Source organism: Desmodus rotundus, chromosome 5 (genome assembly GCF_022682495.2).
Source record: "Desmodus rotundus isolate HL8 chromosome 5, HLdesRot8A.1, whole genome shotgun sequence".
Lineage (NCBI taxonomy): Eukaryota > Metazoa > Chordata > Mammalia > Chiroptera > Phyllostomidae > Desmodus > Desmodus rotundus.
In genome coordinates, this window is record NC_071391.1 from 127143576 (window position 1) to 127160521 (window position 16946).

A 16946-nucleotide genomic window follows, 5' to 3' on the forward strand; every position below is an offset into this window, starting at 1 on the left:
GCCCTGGACAAATGCAATTTAAAAATCCCTGGGAAAGATAGACCTGTGGATTATTTTAAAAGCTACCTAGGGGATTCTCAAGTGCAACCTGAGAAGAGAACCATTGAACCTTGTTCTCCTTTTGATGCCCAGGGACTCAGATCCCCTCTTCCCATTCAGAGATCTAATGGCCCTGACCCTGGGCCTCCAGTGTTTTACTAGGAACCTGTAAAATCATCAGCCTCTCCCTCTTGCTTTATTTCAGTAGTTTGCCCAGAACTATAGGAAGCCGGGGTAGAAATGGACCTACATTATCTAACAAGGAGATGCTCATGGAGGCAAAGTGGATTGGAACCTGGATTTTCCAGCACTGTCACCATCATGGTCTTAGTCACCTGATCCATTTCTTTTCCTCTTATCTGTGTGGAGTGAGGCCAAAGCACTGAGATTTTGGAGGATCCTCAACTTTTGTGTGTGCTTGCAGCAGTTCTCATTCAATAAATCTTCCTTTATAAGTCCCTCTGTTAACTTTTCTTTCCCCTGTGATGTGGGGGTGGAGTCTGGAGTGTCAGACTAGTTTTCTCATTTTTATATGCAAGTAAATCACTTGATTATATTTTTTGTCCTTATGTTATCATGAATATTTCAAATGAATTTTATATGGTTCATATTTATGGTTTGGGAGCTATTTCACATTTTGGCTTATTGCGGTCTCATCTGCATATACCGTATCTCAGCTGATGTTGATTGGTCTCATTTACATATTCATCACACTCCTATTTTCAAAGATATTTTGTTATACACTGGCTTTTCTTCCCCCTCCAGTGTTATAATAGCACGGTGGATGTGTTTTTAAATTGCACTCATTTCCATACATAATTTTTCTGGTTACCATAAATCTCCACATGTTCATCTTGTCCCCCCACCCTATTCAGTGTAATCTCCACACTTTATACCAAGCTGACATATGGCTCCGAAGTAATTAAAGATAATGTAAACAGTTTACGGTGCACTTTGCAAAGCCACTTCACGTTGCAGCATTTAATGATTTCCTTTTTCCTCAGCCAGTCCCAAAGCAGTGAAGAGTAGGAAGGTTTGAGATAGCGATGCTGATTAAAGCTAAGGTGTGAACAGTGATCATTTCATTGCCAGTGTAGACACTCTTGTGCCAGTTCTCCCAAAAAGATTTTTTTCCCTTTTGAATTCAAGCAGAGGGGAGTAGGTTAAGCTGGGTTAATGAAAGAATAAGAGTCATCAGCATGGGTTGGGCACAGTTATTGGATTCTTTAAATCATTCTAACAGGAGGAAGAAGGCAAAATCAAATTCATCAAAACTCCAGTCACCTCGCCCATAGAGACCTTTCTCTTCTGGATGAGAACAGGACTAATTTTCTTTTCAGATGTTAGTTGTTTGCCCAATTATGGCATCTAGCCTCCACTTTTTCCCAGCAACAACTTCAATTTTTGTTTGTTGATCTCCTTCCCCCACTCCAAGTCCATGCGGTTGGGGTAGGAACTTTCAGCTCTAAGAATGGAGCCTATTTACCTAGGCCACCACCAGTTTGAGTATCACATTCCTTTAGCTGAAGTGGTTGGTCCAGGGATGGTCATGTGATCTAAGCAAGTCATCAAATCTAAGAACTTTTTGGAATGAAGCAAGAAAAAGGTCAGCTCTTTCCTTCTGAACAGGATACAAGGTGGAAAGGCAGGCCTGGGGCTGCCTATCTTGCCACTAGGGATGGGGCTGAGGGCCGAAACTAAGTTAATGGAAGCAAGACCTAAGAGAGGAAAAGAGTCCAAATCCTAAGGACATTGAACCTGAATAGAGATGTTTGTGAAGCCATTCTTCCTCTCTGACCATCAAGTTAAAATGAGCCGTTAAATTCCCTTTTTTTTTTCCTTAAACCTATTTGAGGTTTACTTTCTTTTGTCTCTCACAACAGAAAGAATCCTAACAAATGCAATGTTTGTATCACTTATTTTGCACAGATTATCTTGTCCATTTTGCCCTGGGTTATGTTTTAAACTCTGACTATGTCAATGTCTAGATCATGGTGGATTCTCAGCCAGTGTTCATATGCCTCTAAACTGCTACATTAGTTATCATTATTATTCATATTACTTAGTATTTTCTTTTTATATCTGGATATCTTGTCTCTCCAAGTAATTATATTTATTTATTCATGCATTTGTCATTTATTTATTGTGTTTAATCTGTGTGAGGCACCATGGATCTAATGCCAACTAAAAGCAAAAATATCCTTGTGCTCATGGAACTTACCGTCCAATAGGAGAGTTAGAAGTTAATGAAATTATCACCTAAGTAAGTGTAAAATTGCTAAAATGATAGTCACCACGTAGAGACTAGTGGCGATATGAGAGTGTACACAGCATGGGTTTTCCCCTCATTGGGAGGCCAGGGAGGGCTTTCCTGGGCAAGTGACGCCGGTGTGGGAGCCTGAAAGGCGGGAGGAGCCAACTAAGTTAAAAGGGTAGAGTGGAAAGGACGCTAGTCAGAAGGAACAGTGTGTGCCAAGCAAGGCCCATGGTGGGCAGCGTAACCTAATACATTTTATGAACTAAAAATGGGCTAGTAGAGCAAAGGAGAGAATATGAGAGGTCCAGTGTTTTTTTTTTTTTTTTTTTTTTTTTATGTTAAAAGCAGTGGTAAGGCATGGAGAGAGAGTGTATGCTCTCATGTGTGTGCATGTGTATGTAAAAAAGAGAGAGAGGGAAAGAGAGAGTTGGACCAGTGTGGAAGGTGACATGATTACATATGAATTCAGAAAATGTGACTCTGCTTGCTATGTAGAGAATGGATTGGGTGAGGGGGAAGCATACTGTGGAAGCTGCAGAAAGAGGTAAGTAGACAGATTAGAAGAACAGCAAGGAAATAAAAGCAACAGGACTTAGTGTTGAACTGTAATGCAAAGTTACACTCTGACCTTTCCCTTAAAGAAAAATCAAGGGATCTGGAAAAACTTTTCAAATTCTGAATACAATCTGATAGATGTTCTATTATTTCTCCAAACAAAAGATTATGGTTTGGAAGCACTGGAAAGTTCTAGAAAGACTGTATAAAGGAGTACACATCTGATCTGCAGCCTGGAGAACAAGCAGGATTTCTGTTTCAATTTTAAGTGGAATTTTAGGCAGAACAGCATCTACATAAGACCAGTGTGAAAGTACATTTTATTTGTTTGTTGATTCATATTTTTCATTCTTTCATTGATTTATTCACCTGCTACCATTTTTTGGTCCCTCTATATGCCAGGCATTGTCCAAAGAAAGAGCCATCACATTCTAAGTAGGTAATATGATGTCTGGTAATGACAATAGTTGGAAAAATGGCAAGTGTTCCTACGTGGTGAAAGTGGGGGATACAGTACATGTGGTGGGAAATAAAGGGCTTATTTCTCTGCCAGGGGTGTAAGACTGAAATCTATAGCAATAAGGGCTCCTCCCAGTTTCTTCTGCAAGTGAGTCCGAGCCATGCAGGTCTGGCAGCAGAGTTGGGGGGAGACCGAAGCTGGGGCAGGTATGGCAGCCTCATGCAGTAGGCTATGTAAGTTGATGAGACTTTGGATCTAACAGCAGCAGGAGTGAGAGGGGCTGCATTCTGGGAACATTTCTGTGGGGGGGTCAATAAGACTAGAGGAACACCTGGATATAAGGAACAGAGAAGGCCTAAAGTCAAGGAAGTCTTTGAATTTTCTTGCCCAGGAGTCTGGGCAGGTGGTGAAGTTATTCACTGGGCAGTGTGGGAGGATGAGAACTTTAAGGAGGAAGCTGATGAGCTGGTGCGCACACACTGAATTTGAAGCACTGGCAGTTTACGTAGGTGTGGATGTTTCCAAGACTCTCCAAGAATTACGGCCTCAGAAGAGAGGTGGCAATTAAGGCAAGTTTAGCAGCCATGATAGTGTGACATTGTTTGATGAATAATGATTTAGGGGTGTGACTGTAAAATAGCCAAAAATGAAGCCCTGGAGTACTTGAACTTTTGAGGAACAGGAAAGATGGAGAGGTGGTTTTGGAATAGTCTGGGATGGTAGGAGGGCCGGCAGAATGTGTGGTGTCACTGAAGTTAAAAGGGAAAAGAGCATTAAGGATGGCATGAACAGTCAGTAAAATCTAAAGCTGTGTATAAGTTAAATACTAAGAAGACAAAACAGAAGTCATTAGATCTGGCAGTTATGGTATTGTTGGGAAATTTAATAGAATAATGATGTTAGACAATCAGTGGGCACTTAGCAAGTGGGCAGCCTAAAGAATGATTGAAAGAAAAGGAGAGGGAGGCAGTGAACATAGGCTGCTCTTCCAAAAGAGTGGTAGTGATGGAGGAGAGAGGAAGGTGGCAGGGAAGGAAGGCAGAGTTTACACAGAAAGCTCACCCCCTTCTTTTTCAGTAGGATAGGGAACCTTGGCCACAAGCCAAAAATGAATGAAAGGAACTTTATGATTTGTGGAGAGGTAAATACGGGAGAGGAAGCCAATATTTATTAAGTTCAGGAAACTGGTTAAAAAGTGAAGGAAGAACAAAAATGCAGTGGATAGATCTGTCAAGGAGATGAGAACTCGTATGGAAGGGGAGACAATGGATGAAGGTGAGCCTAGAGACTGAAGGGTTCAAACAGCCCGTTCTGAGCTCCATTCAGGGCCAGGCCCTCTACTGGGGAATGTTTTTTGAAGCCTTAGTACATAAAAAGTGTTGGAAAAAAGATCACTTTCATTTTATTTTTGGCATCTCCCTGTGTCAGTACGGGCTGATTAATAAAGATATGAGGCAGAGATGGGCAAGCTGTGTCTGAGGAGGTTGAGGAGTTTCTGACTCAGCTGCCCTGGCTCTGAAATCACTGCTGTGTTAGGTCAGCCTAACCATTTCGATCATCACAGAAAGGTCTTGTCTGATGCTGAACACCCAATGAGGGGTCAGTCGCAGTGCTGGATTGAATTAGATTAAAGTGGATTATTTGTGATGTCTGATATTTCTGTTTTTAGAATAATTTTGATGCAATTATAGGGTTGTTTGGGGCATTAGGAGTATCTGTAGTCATCTGGTCTGTGTTAATTCCAGGCAGGACAGTAGCCAGTCTATCAGGAACACACCTTCAGCCAAAAGGTCTCCAAGTCCATTGCTTTCCTGTTCACCTTGGTGAGCTCTGCCCAGACGAGTGCCCCCATCTCCCAATTCCTGGGAGTGTTGAATGTCTCCAGGAAGGTAAACCCGGAAGACTGCAGGTCTTAAACTGGGCTCTTATCTAACTGCAGGACGTTTGCACTTAGAAATCAGAGATCATATAAACCATCTCCCCCTTTTAAAACTTCTCCTTTAGTGCAGCTGAGAAAATCAAGGCCCTGGAGGATACGGTGATTTAACTGAGGTTACACGGTAAGTTTATGTTAAAATTCATGTTAAAACTAAGGCTCAATCCCAGGATTCTGACCACTCACCTTTAAGCAGGTGGTTTGATAATAACTACCTGCTTTGTGTTTCTTTCATTAATGGGTTTCTTTCTCACTTTCTCAGACTTCAGTAAATATTCTTTTTAAAGGGCAGGGAATGGAGAAGGTTCAGCCCTTAGGGGGATGAAAGAACCAAGGGGAAAGATTGAATCGCTTCAAGAAGGGGGAAACACATGTAACCTGGGGGGTGGCTTTCATTCCCTTCTGTGTGATCCGTCTGTCTGTTGCTGTATTTATTGGCACTGAAGTCCTGAATTCTGGCTGCCACTGCAGTGAAGAACACACTTTCCTGACCCTAAAGGCCTGGGAGGTGGAATCAAGAGCCTTTAAGGGGGGAGTGGGTTACCTTAAATATGGGAGACTTTGTTCTGCTTTTTATTGCTGTTCCCCCATTTGAGAAAATCTTACCCAGGGAAATCCCAATATGAAACTAGCCCAATAGGAAGTGAATGTGTGCATCAACAAGGGGGCTTTCTCTTTTCAAAGGAAATCCCCCTCAGTGCTGTAAAATTTTCCAAGTACTTTTAAATGTTTGTGTATCAATCACCGCTTGCCAGCATGTCCTGGGAACAGGAAGTCTAGAGAAGCTCTAAAGCACAAATGTTAGGCCCTGCTGTCAATTCAAAATTAGTCAGAAATGATACAAAGGTTCCCTGAAAAAGGATGGATGTGAGCACACAAAACAGGCTTTTGTTTGTAAAAATTCCACTCCTAAGTCCTTTGGGAACAACACCTTATAAAAGGAAAAAGGGAGGATTCTTGGATTGCTTGTGCTTATTTCAATGCTATACTCTGAAAGATTCCACATTCTGTTTAGGAACTATCATATGGAAATAAATTGGGAGGAAGTATGAAGAGTTTTCTGGCTTCTAAGCACCGGGTATCACACGAGATGTGGTCTGAGGCTGCTGCCCATCGCCCCGCGGAGGCATTCACACACAGCATTGTCAGGTACGTACATTTTCTCCAGGTCCCCAAGTCCCAGAAATGCTCCTTTTGGGATGACTTGAAGGTTGGTAAGGACAAGCCGCCTGAAAAGAGAGTGGACATAAAATATCACAACGTATCCATTCACTGATAAGTAATTGAGTGCCTAATGTATTATTTCAGCTAACAGCAAACGTATACTAAGTGCTTGCCATTTAGTGGTTGCAATTGCTTTTACGTGATTTCTCTTCATCTTCACCACAGCCATAGAGCAGCCATATTGGCACTATTGTTATCCTCATTTTGCATAAAAAGAAACCGAGGTCTAGGGAGGTTAAAAACATTACCTAGGGTCACACAGCTCATGGCAGAGCTTGGGTATGAACCTTCCTTGTCACCATTACTTCATATTGCTTACCATAGCCCTGTGAAGCCTTTTCTCCTTTTCTACTCCAGCCCCCAGTGCCACTGCCTTTATTGTCATTCATAGCTGACCTTTCAAAGAGACAATGAACCCAACAGAGAGAACTTCCTTATGCTCCCAGCCATCCATCCATCAGTACCTGTGCTTGCATACCCCAATTTTTCTCCTGTTACCCTGGTGATCAGAACCCTGGACCTGTCTATGCACAGCTCCTCCCATTCACGTCAGATCTTACCCCCTCTTTCTAGTCAGGGTAGCCACTACAGTATTTTCCCCTTTCTTTCATAAGTTTTGTTCACCTGTTTTTACTCGTTTACTGGATCCTGTCCATCAGTGTACAAAAATGCCATGATTTCTTCCATGTATAAAAAAAATAGTCTTCTCTTAACCTCAGCTGCCTTCAGAGTTTGCCATTTTCTTCTGCTTGAAATATGTGTCTCACACCTACCTCAAAATTCCTTCCAGTGGCTTCTCAATTCAGGGAAAAACCCAAATTGTGTACAATGGCCTATATGCCCCTTTGTGATCTTTGTGCTCTCCCTTTCCAAAGATGCTTTAGCTTCAATTTTGATAACTCTCCTCTTTGCTCATCCTGTTCTTATCACAGTACTCTTTTTCTAGTTCTCGGACATGGCGTGTTCTTTCTTGCCTAGTATTTATGCCTTTGCAATTCTTTTTACCCGGGCATTCTTCCTGTAGATATCCTCCTGGCTTGGTCCTTCAGTCTGCTGTTTGCCCAAATGTCACTTTCTCAATGATGCTTTCCCTAATCACTCTACTTAAAATGACAATGTCCCCAACTAGGCCCCTGGTCCCCTTTCCTGCTTAAATTTTTCTTCATAGCACTTCTGACATGTCATACATTCTATTTATTTATCTGTTTATGCATTCGTGTATTTATCTCTTACCCATAACTGTTCAGGATGTAAGCTCCGCGATGGCAGGAATGACTGCCTGATTTGTCTGCTGCTGTATGTATGCTAAATGCCTACAACAGCGCCTGGGATATGACCACTGTTCAAGAAACATTTCTGGAATGGCCAAATAAATGGCTGTTGAACAGTCTGGGAGTTCTAGGCTTGAGGGTAGAATTCTAAGTGATCCTTTAGGCATCTCTGCAACAGGAATGCTATTCCTTTCCCTGGCTTTCCTCTCACCGGCTTCCTCTGGATTTGTAAATGACTGATAGGAATTTGGTTTTCTTTCTACTTGAATACCTTCATTGCTTCGGTCTCCTATCATTTATTGGTGTTAGTGAAATTCCCATTTCAGATAAAGTTGTTATTCAGGCAAACTTTTTTTTTTTACTTTGTTTTTATTTAGTTTGTTAATTTGACCGCTATGAGCACCAGCTCCGTGGTGAGACGTCGTGGGAGAGAATCCTGTGTTGTTGCAAAGGGTTTACATATTGGGAAGCAAACCCGGAAACGTTGGAGTCACTGGCAAACACTTGTGTGATACAGTTCATGTAATAACTATAAATGTTACAAACGGATTGAAATGAGAAACACCCCAAGGTACATAAACATGTAAAAGGAAGATTGGAAGGAGTGGGTGCATTTGAGCCTGGGTCTCAAAACTATCCCGTCCTACTAAAAGCATAGTCTGTATGAAACCATTTTAAATGAAAAGTTTAAAATTTAAAGTTTAAATAGCTTCAAATTTTAAATGAAAAGTGACCTAGGTTTCGATTTGGCATAACAGATTTGGAAGAGTGTCAACTTCTAGACTGTCCATTTGCAGAGAATGAAGATTAGTTCATATTTTCTTAACTGTGCTTATATAACTTCTATGCTTATCACCTGACAGAAAAATGATGAAAACAAACCATAGTAAAATCACATTATAACATTGCTTTTTAAACTACTCAGTCTAACAACTTAAGGGAGTTGAAATATTAAAGTAAAATAATTAATGAGATGTACAAAGAGCAGAGTCTTGGATAATTGACTCTTCTATTGAAAACAAGTCAACTAGAGAGCAATTTTAAACTCAACCCTAGTAGCCGGCATATTTTAAAAATTTTCGTTGCCTGTAGCTATATTAAGTGCTTAAAATTTAACGTAATCAAATCTATTTTGAAGATGGAAAATCTTGATTTCCATCTACTTCCTGAAATGCTATAAACTAGGTAACCTGAAGATATTTCCACAAAGAATGACCTAGAAATCTTATATAACATATAACAAGTATTGTTTTAAATGCACAGATGAGCTTGCAAGAATGAGAAATCACCAGGTGTCCGAAGTAAATCAACTGGATACCAGATGGAACCCTGACCAGCCAATGCAAACCAGCATACTAGGAGGGTAAACTGAAACCAAAGTATGGGGGAGGCAGTTTTTGTGGACTTGGTAGCCAGGGGGGTTGTGTTTTCACGGCAAACTGGTACATGAGATGAAACATGGAAGATGGAATGCAAAGATCTATTTCTTTCAACTGTCTGTGCTCTCTCCTCCCCCCCCCCACTCTCCCTGGCACAGAAAATGGATGACAGGCAGTTTTCAGTAAAATGTAATCTGGAAATTTCCCATAATTTATAAAAGGCATGCATACTCAGATTCAGAAATCTCAACAATGCCCAGGATAGGAACAAAAATAAATCTACTGCCAGAAATCTGTTAGTTAAAACTGTAGAGCCATAAAAAAAGCATTTTAAATGCAAACAGAGAGAAAAAGACATATTATCTTCAAATAAAAAGATTAGAAAAACTTGTAAAACATCTTCAAAATTATTAGAGAAAATAATTGCCAACTTAGAATACCATACCCCCAAAATGATTATTTTCAAATGTGAAGGTAAAGGCACATTTAGATAAGTTTAATCAGATACTAACAGCTAAGTCTTAGCAGAAGAATTCCTTTAGTAGAAGAAGGAAATTTAATTCAGTGGGAAAGAACAAAAAGCAAGAAGGACCAATAAACAAAGAAACTAGTGCTCCTTATTGAATAGGTGTATTTTCATAATTGTTGGAAAACGTACCTATTTAATAAGAAGTACTAAAATGATATTGGCCAAGAACTAGGTCACAAAGCAAGTTAGCATCAAACAAATCATTTTCTCTTTGACAATGAAGTAATTAAATTACTTTGAAATCGGCAATAAAAGAGAGTTAACCCCACCCCCACCCCAACAAATGTATAACCAACTGGAAAGCCTAAACCAAACCCAAAACAAGTTCCTTCTGAATGATAGGGTCAAAGAAGAAATTACAATAATAACTAGCAATTATTTGAAATTGAATTATAAATAAAATATAACATATAAAACTATGGGATATAGCTGAACTTCTATGTATTGAGAAATTTGCAGCCTTAAATTATTATACCGGAAAAATAAAAAAGATGGAAAATTAATGCGCTAAGCTTTCAGCATAGGAAACTAGTGAAAGAACAGCAGAGTCCTGGAAACAAACTGTAAAGCCAATATTTCTTTATTCCATTTGTGGCTAGAACTTCAGGTGCAAACTCAAAAGCAGTTTAATAAGAAACATTGATAAATGAGGAACTGTTGATGGAATGTTTTGAGAAGATAAACAGCTAAACTGGACAACTTGATACATGAAACTTAAGTTCAATCTATACTAATGTGGTTTTTCACAATTATAAGGTTAAGTTTCTACATAAATTTATTGCTCAGATGGGTAAAGGAGCTTTCTTGTAATATTGAAAAATTTATTACAATAGTTACAAGAACTCTTGATTTATGAATTTAACACTAAAATGATTATTATAGAAAAGTAACATTATTTGAATGTTTATTGAAGAAAACTGTTTAACCAGAAACTTTCTGATAATTCATTATGTCCTTATTGATTTAGCTCCAATTAATAAAAAATAGGTGTGCAAATTTCTTTAAATAGCTAACATTGGTAAAGGTGAAAGGAAAAGGAACTTTAATTCTTAGTGAATCTTCATTTTAAAAATAATGAGTGTAACAGATTAACTTAAAGCACATTGTAAAATTTAAGTATGTCTTGAAAGAAGAGGCCTAAAGAAAGTGGAGAGAAAAAATAATAAAGAGTAGAAATTAATTAAAAATAATACAAAGGGCCAACAACATCAAAGGCTAATTCTTTGAAAATATTAATAGAATAAAATAATCTGTCCATTTTAAGCAACAAAACAATGACAGACATGAAAGGTGGCACTTAACTACAGGTATAATAGGTTTTAAATTAGAGGAACTTAATAATTTATAACATTAGATTTGAAAAATCAGAGAATGTGGGTAATTTTCCTAAAAATACATTTTTAACCAAAACTGACTTAGGAAGACATAGAAAAATTAAATTGATCTATAAACATTAAGTCATTGGGTTGATAGTTTGAAACATACCCATCATAAAACAAGGTCAGCATTATATGGTTTAAAAAGTAAGTTCTGCCTCTTTAAATAGTAGACAATCTCCATCTTATACACACTGTTGCAAAGACTAGCAGAAGAGGGCACTCTCTGACCCATTTTATGTGGCTGGTGTAACATCAGCAACAAAACCAGACAGGGACAGTAAAAGAATGGAACAATTTAGGTCAATCTCACTTACTGATTTTTATAAAGTTATACTGGATACATTGCTATAGTATTGACAGGGATTAAAAAACAGACCAAAGGAAGAGAATAAAGAGCATAGAACAAGACTGTAAACAGGAGAAAATGACAAATGACCAGGAAACATTAAAAATGAATGGGGGAAGATATGGACCAATCAATAAGGGATACTATCGATTATCTTAGTGGAAAAAATTACATAAGACCTTTACTTATTACCACATTAAAATCAAAATTCTAGCCTTATTTAAGATCTAAATGGGAAACATCAAAACACTAAAACTTTTAAATAAAATACAATACACTATTTAGAAGACTTTCTTTAAAAAGACATAAAAAACTTCACTCCAAAATTGGAAAATAAATTTCCAGTACAGTTGACTATACTAAACTTAAAATATCTGTAAAGCAAAGATACACAAAGTCATTGAGAAGATGAGATAGAGACTTGGGAAAGATATTTAAAACACAACTAAAAAAGTGTTAGCATCCAAAATAATAAGTAACTTTACAAAATAATAAGAAAAATACAAATCAGTAGAAAAATTGGCAAAATATGTGAACAGGCAACTTGTACACATGTAAGAGAAAATGCAAATGGCCAAAGAACACATGAAAAGATGCTTAAACTCACTAGTAATCAGGAGAATGCTAATTTAAACATTAATTATATACCACTACATGCCATCTTATTGGCAAACATTTAAAAAAAACCTTCCTAAGAACAGTGCTACAGAGGCATTGGAACAATAGGGCATTTTCTATACTCTGGAAGGAAGGGTGATTTGCAGCAAGTACTCTTAATAGCCACTTGGCAATATGTACTAAAGTTGAAGGTGCAAATGCTCTTGGACCCAGTCATTCCATGTCTCTTTGCCACAGGTGCACCTGGAGGCAGGTAAAAGATTAATCACTGCAATATTATGTGTAATAGTAAAAATACTGGAAACAAATGCTCATGATTACATAATAAATATTAATAAACTGGTGCAGTGATTATAGAAGGAAAGGGCGCATGGTGATTGGTGGAAGGAGACTTGATTTGGCATAATGAACACACAATACTATATACAGATGATGTATTATAGAATTGCACCCCTGAAACCTATATAATTTTATTAACCAATGTCACCCCAGTAAACTGATTTTAAAAAGAAGATAAAGAATCACTTGATCAGCACTAGTTAGGTAACCTGCCTGATAAACTACTGCTGTCTCCTAAAGGGACATGGCTTTGCAATAACCAGCCCACTTTTTTGTCTGGTATAACTTCCTTGTTCCTGGTCCCTTCTGCCTATGAATGTCTTTCATTTTGTAAAGCTCTTCAGAGCTCCTTTCTCTTTGCTAGATTGGATGCTGCCCGATTCCAACTGATTTTTGCTTAAGTAAATTCTTAAAATGTTTAAACCCCCCCCCCCCCCAAACCCATGGTATATTCACACAATGCTTAATTATAAAGCAGTGAGAAGGAACAAACTGAGAAGAGCTGTATGCAGCAATGTGGACAAATCCCTAAAGCATACTGTTGAGCAGAAAGAAAGGAAGGAAGAAAGAGAAGACTGGTGGGATGTGTACAGTATGATCTGATTATTACAAAAGTTAACATGCAAAATGAAACATCATATTGTTTTGCAGGAGTTGTGCCTTTTTATCCTGTATTTTTGGTGTTTTAACACCTGGAGGCCTTGTATCTGTGGAGGAACAACTCCTCACAGCGCTAATGCCTCAACTGGCATGTGAGGGTGCCTGTCATCACAAACCAACCGGTCTGGACTCCATATGCCTAACCATCTACTTTATGGAGCCCTTACTCTCTGGGCCACTATTCCTCTGCCCTAATCACCCCTACAGGACAGTCCCTCCACCCTGCAGTCTGCTGAAATTATTCAAACTAGCCAATTCTAAATTTGTTTACCCTCTTTTATCTGTTCCTTCCCATGGAAGCCATAAAAAAGACTTTTGCCACATGATCCTGTGGCTCCCTCTGCTTTCCAGCTGACCCTGGTGCCTCTCCACATGTCCCTCCGTGGTGCTCCCTGTGCCCTGCCCTTGGGAGCTGCGAATGTAGCAAACTATCTTTTCAATAGCAGTTGTCTTCTGATCTGTTGGCCTCACCGTACCCGAATGATAATAGAGGCTATATATTTAAACATGTTTAGTGATGCATCTCTATTTATCCAAAGGAAAATCCTAAGAATGATCAACACCAAAATCGGCATAGTGTTCACTTCTGTGGCAGAGAAGAGGAAAAAGAGTGGTAATCAATTATATCTAAAGTGTTTTCTATTTTTGAAAAAAGATATGAACAATTATGACCAAATGTTATGATTTGGCAGAGTGGAGTGGAGTTTTATGGGTGTTTATTATGTTATTCTCTATACTTCATGCTGGAAATATTTCATAATTAATTTTTCAGGATTGAAATTCTCACCAGGCCATAGCCCAAGCATTATTTATTTATTTGTTTGTTTTTAAACAGAGAGCACTATTTGAAATATCATCATGCCCGTCTTGTCAGATGGTACCCTTACTCTACTTTGTACGGTGGCATAAAGTGCCTGCATGATTTCTCTACAAATGCACAATTTTGACAGTGGGGAGACAGTGCTGGGTCATGGTAACAAGCCCAGTCAAGTTATTTACACTCTATTTTTTCCTGGATGATTGCTTATATTAGTTCAATCCACCTCTTCGGATAATTTTCCTGTGCACATTTCCAGGAATTTAATTAGGGTAAGAGTTTGACCTAAAGGGTGTGAAGCACAAAACCTCTTGGCATTTTGAGGTCAGAATGATGATCAATTTCTTTATCAAGCTGGCTCTGAAAATACAATTTTTTCTTTCCTATTGCAAGTTACTTAATGTCTCTTCCATGATAAATGGGGTGGGTGGGATTTACTGTTTTCTATCCTGAAATTGGGAAGCTTTTGGATCCCTTGAACTGTCTCTGTGAGAAGCAATTCATATCTTGGGCAGTCCATTCACCCTTGGCCAAATTTAATTTCCTTTTTTGGCTTAAAGGAGAACGGTTTAAAAGATCCCATAAAAAGCTTCTGGCAGCCTGGAAAACAGCCAATATTCTTTTTGAGGAAGCTGCCTTTTTATGATGGCCCAAGTGTAAATGACACTGGGCCCTGTGTTCTCTGAATTTCACACAAGTTTAAAAATTAAAGTGAGAACAGCTTGGCAAAGGGTATGCAAAAAGAAATTGATCATCTTTCTGACCTCAAAATGCCAAGAGTTTTTGTGCTTCACACCCTTTAGGTCAAACTCTTACCCTAATTAACTTCCTGGAAATGTGCACAGGAAAACTATCCAAAGAGGTGGATTGAACTAATATAAGCAATCATCCAGGAAAAAATAGAGTGTAAATAACTTGACTGGGCTGGTTACCATGACCCAGCACTGTCTCCCCACTGTCAAAATCCTTCGGATAGCTACCTGGTTGATTTTTTAATGTCGTTACACGTGGTCTTGAAGCCAGTGGGGTAGGGAATAGTAGGAAAGAGATTCCATGGTAGGGAAAGGTGGTTTTATGTATAATTTGACTTTAAATTAAACTTAAAAGCAAAAACTTTGACATGAGTCTTGACATGAGTTTGACATGAGTCTTAACTGTCTAGATGATAAAATAGACACAGGTGTTCCATTCCTCAAGGCAGATTCAGTCAGCGTGAGCCCTTCGCCCACGTTTAGGCTGTGTACGCAAATGCCGGGGGTTCACTGGTGGTTGCCAAGTCTCCCTTGCGGATTTCTTGGGGGAGGAGTGTCAGTGTTCTTTGTCTCCCCTCTTCCAAGGCATGGAGGGGGCACTTGCGCTTCACCTTTGGTCAAATGTGGGAGGTACTAGGAGAACAAATTAAGGGGGTTGACCTGCCCTTCTGGCCATTTTGGGAAATAATAGAGACCGAAACATGACAAGCCTCACCTGTAAAGGTGAGAGGTGGCCAGCTGCTTTGGAAGAGAGCTGTTGTTCCATAGGTAAAGGTGTGGTTTCCCTAGAGTGAGACCCAGACCCTACAGAAGGGAGCTGGACTATGCATCCTGAGGGAAATGGACTTGCCTATGTAGGGAGCCGGCCCCCCAAAGAGAGGCTGTGTGAAGTGGACTGCTGAAGGCCAGGCAAGGAGGGATTACTCTCCGGGAAGTACAGGCAGAGGTCTCCAGTGTGAGGAATCCCGAGGAGCCCACGTGTCACACCTGGAGGGTCCAAAGACAGAGGTCTACTGTGCCAACAATGCTAGGTCCACTTCCTTTCCCTCCTAGGCCCAGCCCAGGCGAGGCCAGGGACAGCAGCAACCGGACAGGGAGGTGGAATAGAGAAGAGAGAAGAAACTGTCCCTTCCTCACCAGTCGTAGGTTTCGGAGTGTGAAGCAGGCCCAAACAGTGGGATAGAGAAGTTTTAAATAGGATGAGAGTTCACCTTTAATGATTGATGACAGTGGACTTTCATTACATTTATGAGACTGGAACAGTTATTTGGGCCTGTTCAAAATTTCATCTGGGATAGGGAGAAATGAGTCAACAGAGTAGGTGTACCTGGCAATGGTAGTAATGAAAGTTATTTTCTGGTTGTGCCCTACTAAATCCATCTTGGTCAATATGTTATGATTTTTGCGTTGGTGAAAACCTTCCCCAGGTCATCCTTTGTAATGCTGTATTTGTGAGAGAAAAAGTATTATAAACTTAAATGGAAGTATGAATGTAAAGCATGGGAAGCATTCATATTCCTATTTCCACCCCTGTTATTTAGCTCTTAGTACGTGGGCTGTTGAGTAAGTTAGGCCAGAGAGGGCAATTTGGCTTTACTTTTGGCACAGTTTAAGATTGTCAGAAACATTTGCAAGTCAGGAGTTCAGCCCTTGGGCTGCCTAAAATAGGGAGATCCAATTGTCTGGAGGTTTAGTTTCCATTAGAACATCTATTCAGCTAAACTTCGGGGCGATGTCCTATGGAGACAGTGCCACAAGCTATTGTGTCAAATCATAATGCCAGGAGGTTTCATTTGGAGAGACAGTTTAGGTTTGCAAGACAGAAACTCATGAGACAGATGCCACTGCAAGCCCAGCCCCAATGACACCTCACTGTGCCCTGAGTCTCCACGATTTCCCCTCAACCTTTCCAGAGTGGTGATTCTTCACTTTTATCACCCTCCAGTGAGCAGGGCTTTCTAATAGCTGTTTTGAATCTGTTTTCCTTTTATTTCCATTTATGTCCCGTTATCTCAACATCTGTGCTGGGCTGATAAAAGCAACCTAGGCACTGCTGCTAAGTGTATATCACTGCTGACTTTGTCTTCTCCTTTGTACAACCTTTGCATCAAGGTTGTGGAGACTTTTTCCTGACTCCCCCCTCCCTTGTTTGCATCGAGTGGTTATGGAATTCCTCTCTACACCACATTTTATCACCTGTTCATTTTCATTTTTATCACTTGTTCATGTTCATCTTCTTAACCTAAATCTGATACATGATTTATGACCTATTTACATGAAAGCTCAGCATGAAGAAGCAACATAGTGAAGAGGAAAGATCACTAGGGTAAAAAATTAGAAATCTGGGCTCTATTCTGGCTCTGCTACAAGGTATGTAAGTGACTG

At 39.5% G+C, this 16946-nt stretch overlaps 1 protein-coding gene across 2 annotated transcripts in view; it reads right to left on the reverse strand.

Moving 5' to 3' along the window:
* FSHR (follicle stimulating hormone receptor) overlaps positions 1–16946 on the reverse strand; it is a 156761-nt gene that overhangs the window by 86484 nt on the left and 53331 nt on the right. For both annotated transcript variants that reach the window (XM_024553069.2, XM_024553068.2), the window contains exon 2: positions 6405–6476. In XM_024553069.2, the coding sequence (XP_024408837.1) occupies positions 6405–6476 (72 nt within the window). The remainder of the gene's footprint in view (positions 1–6404; positions 6477–16946) is intronic.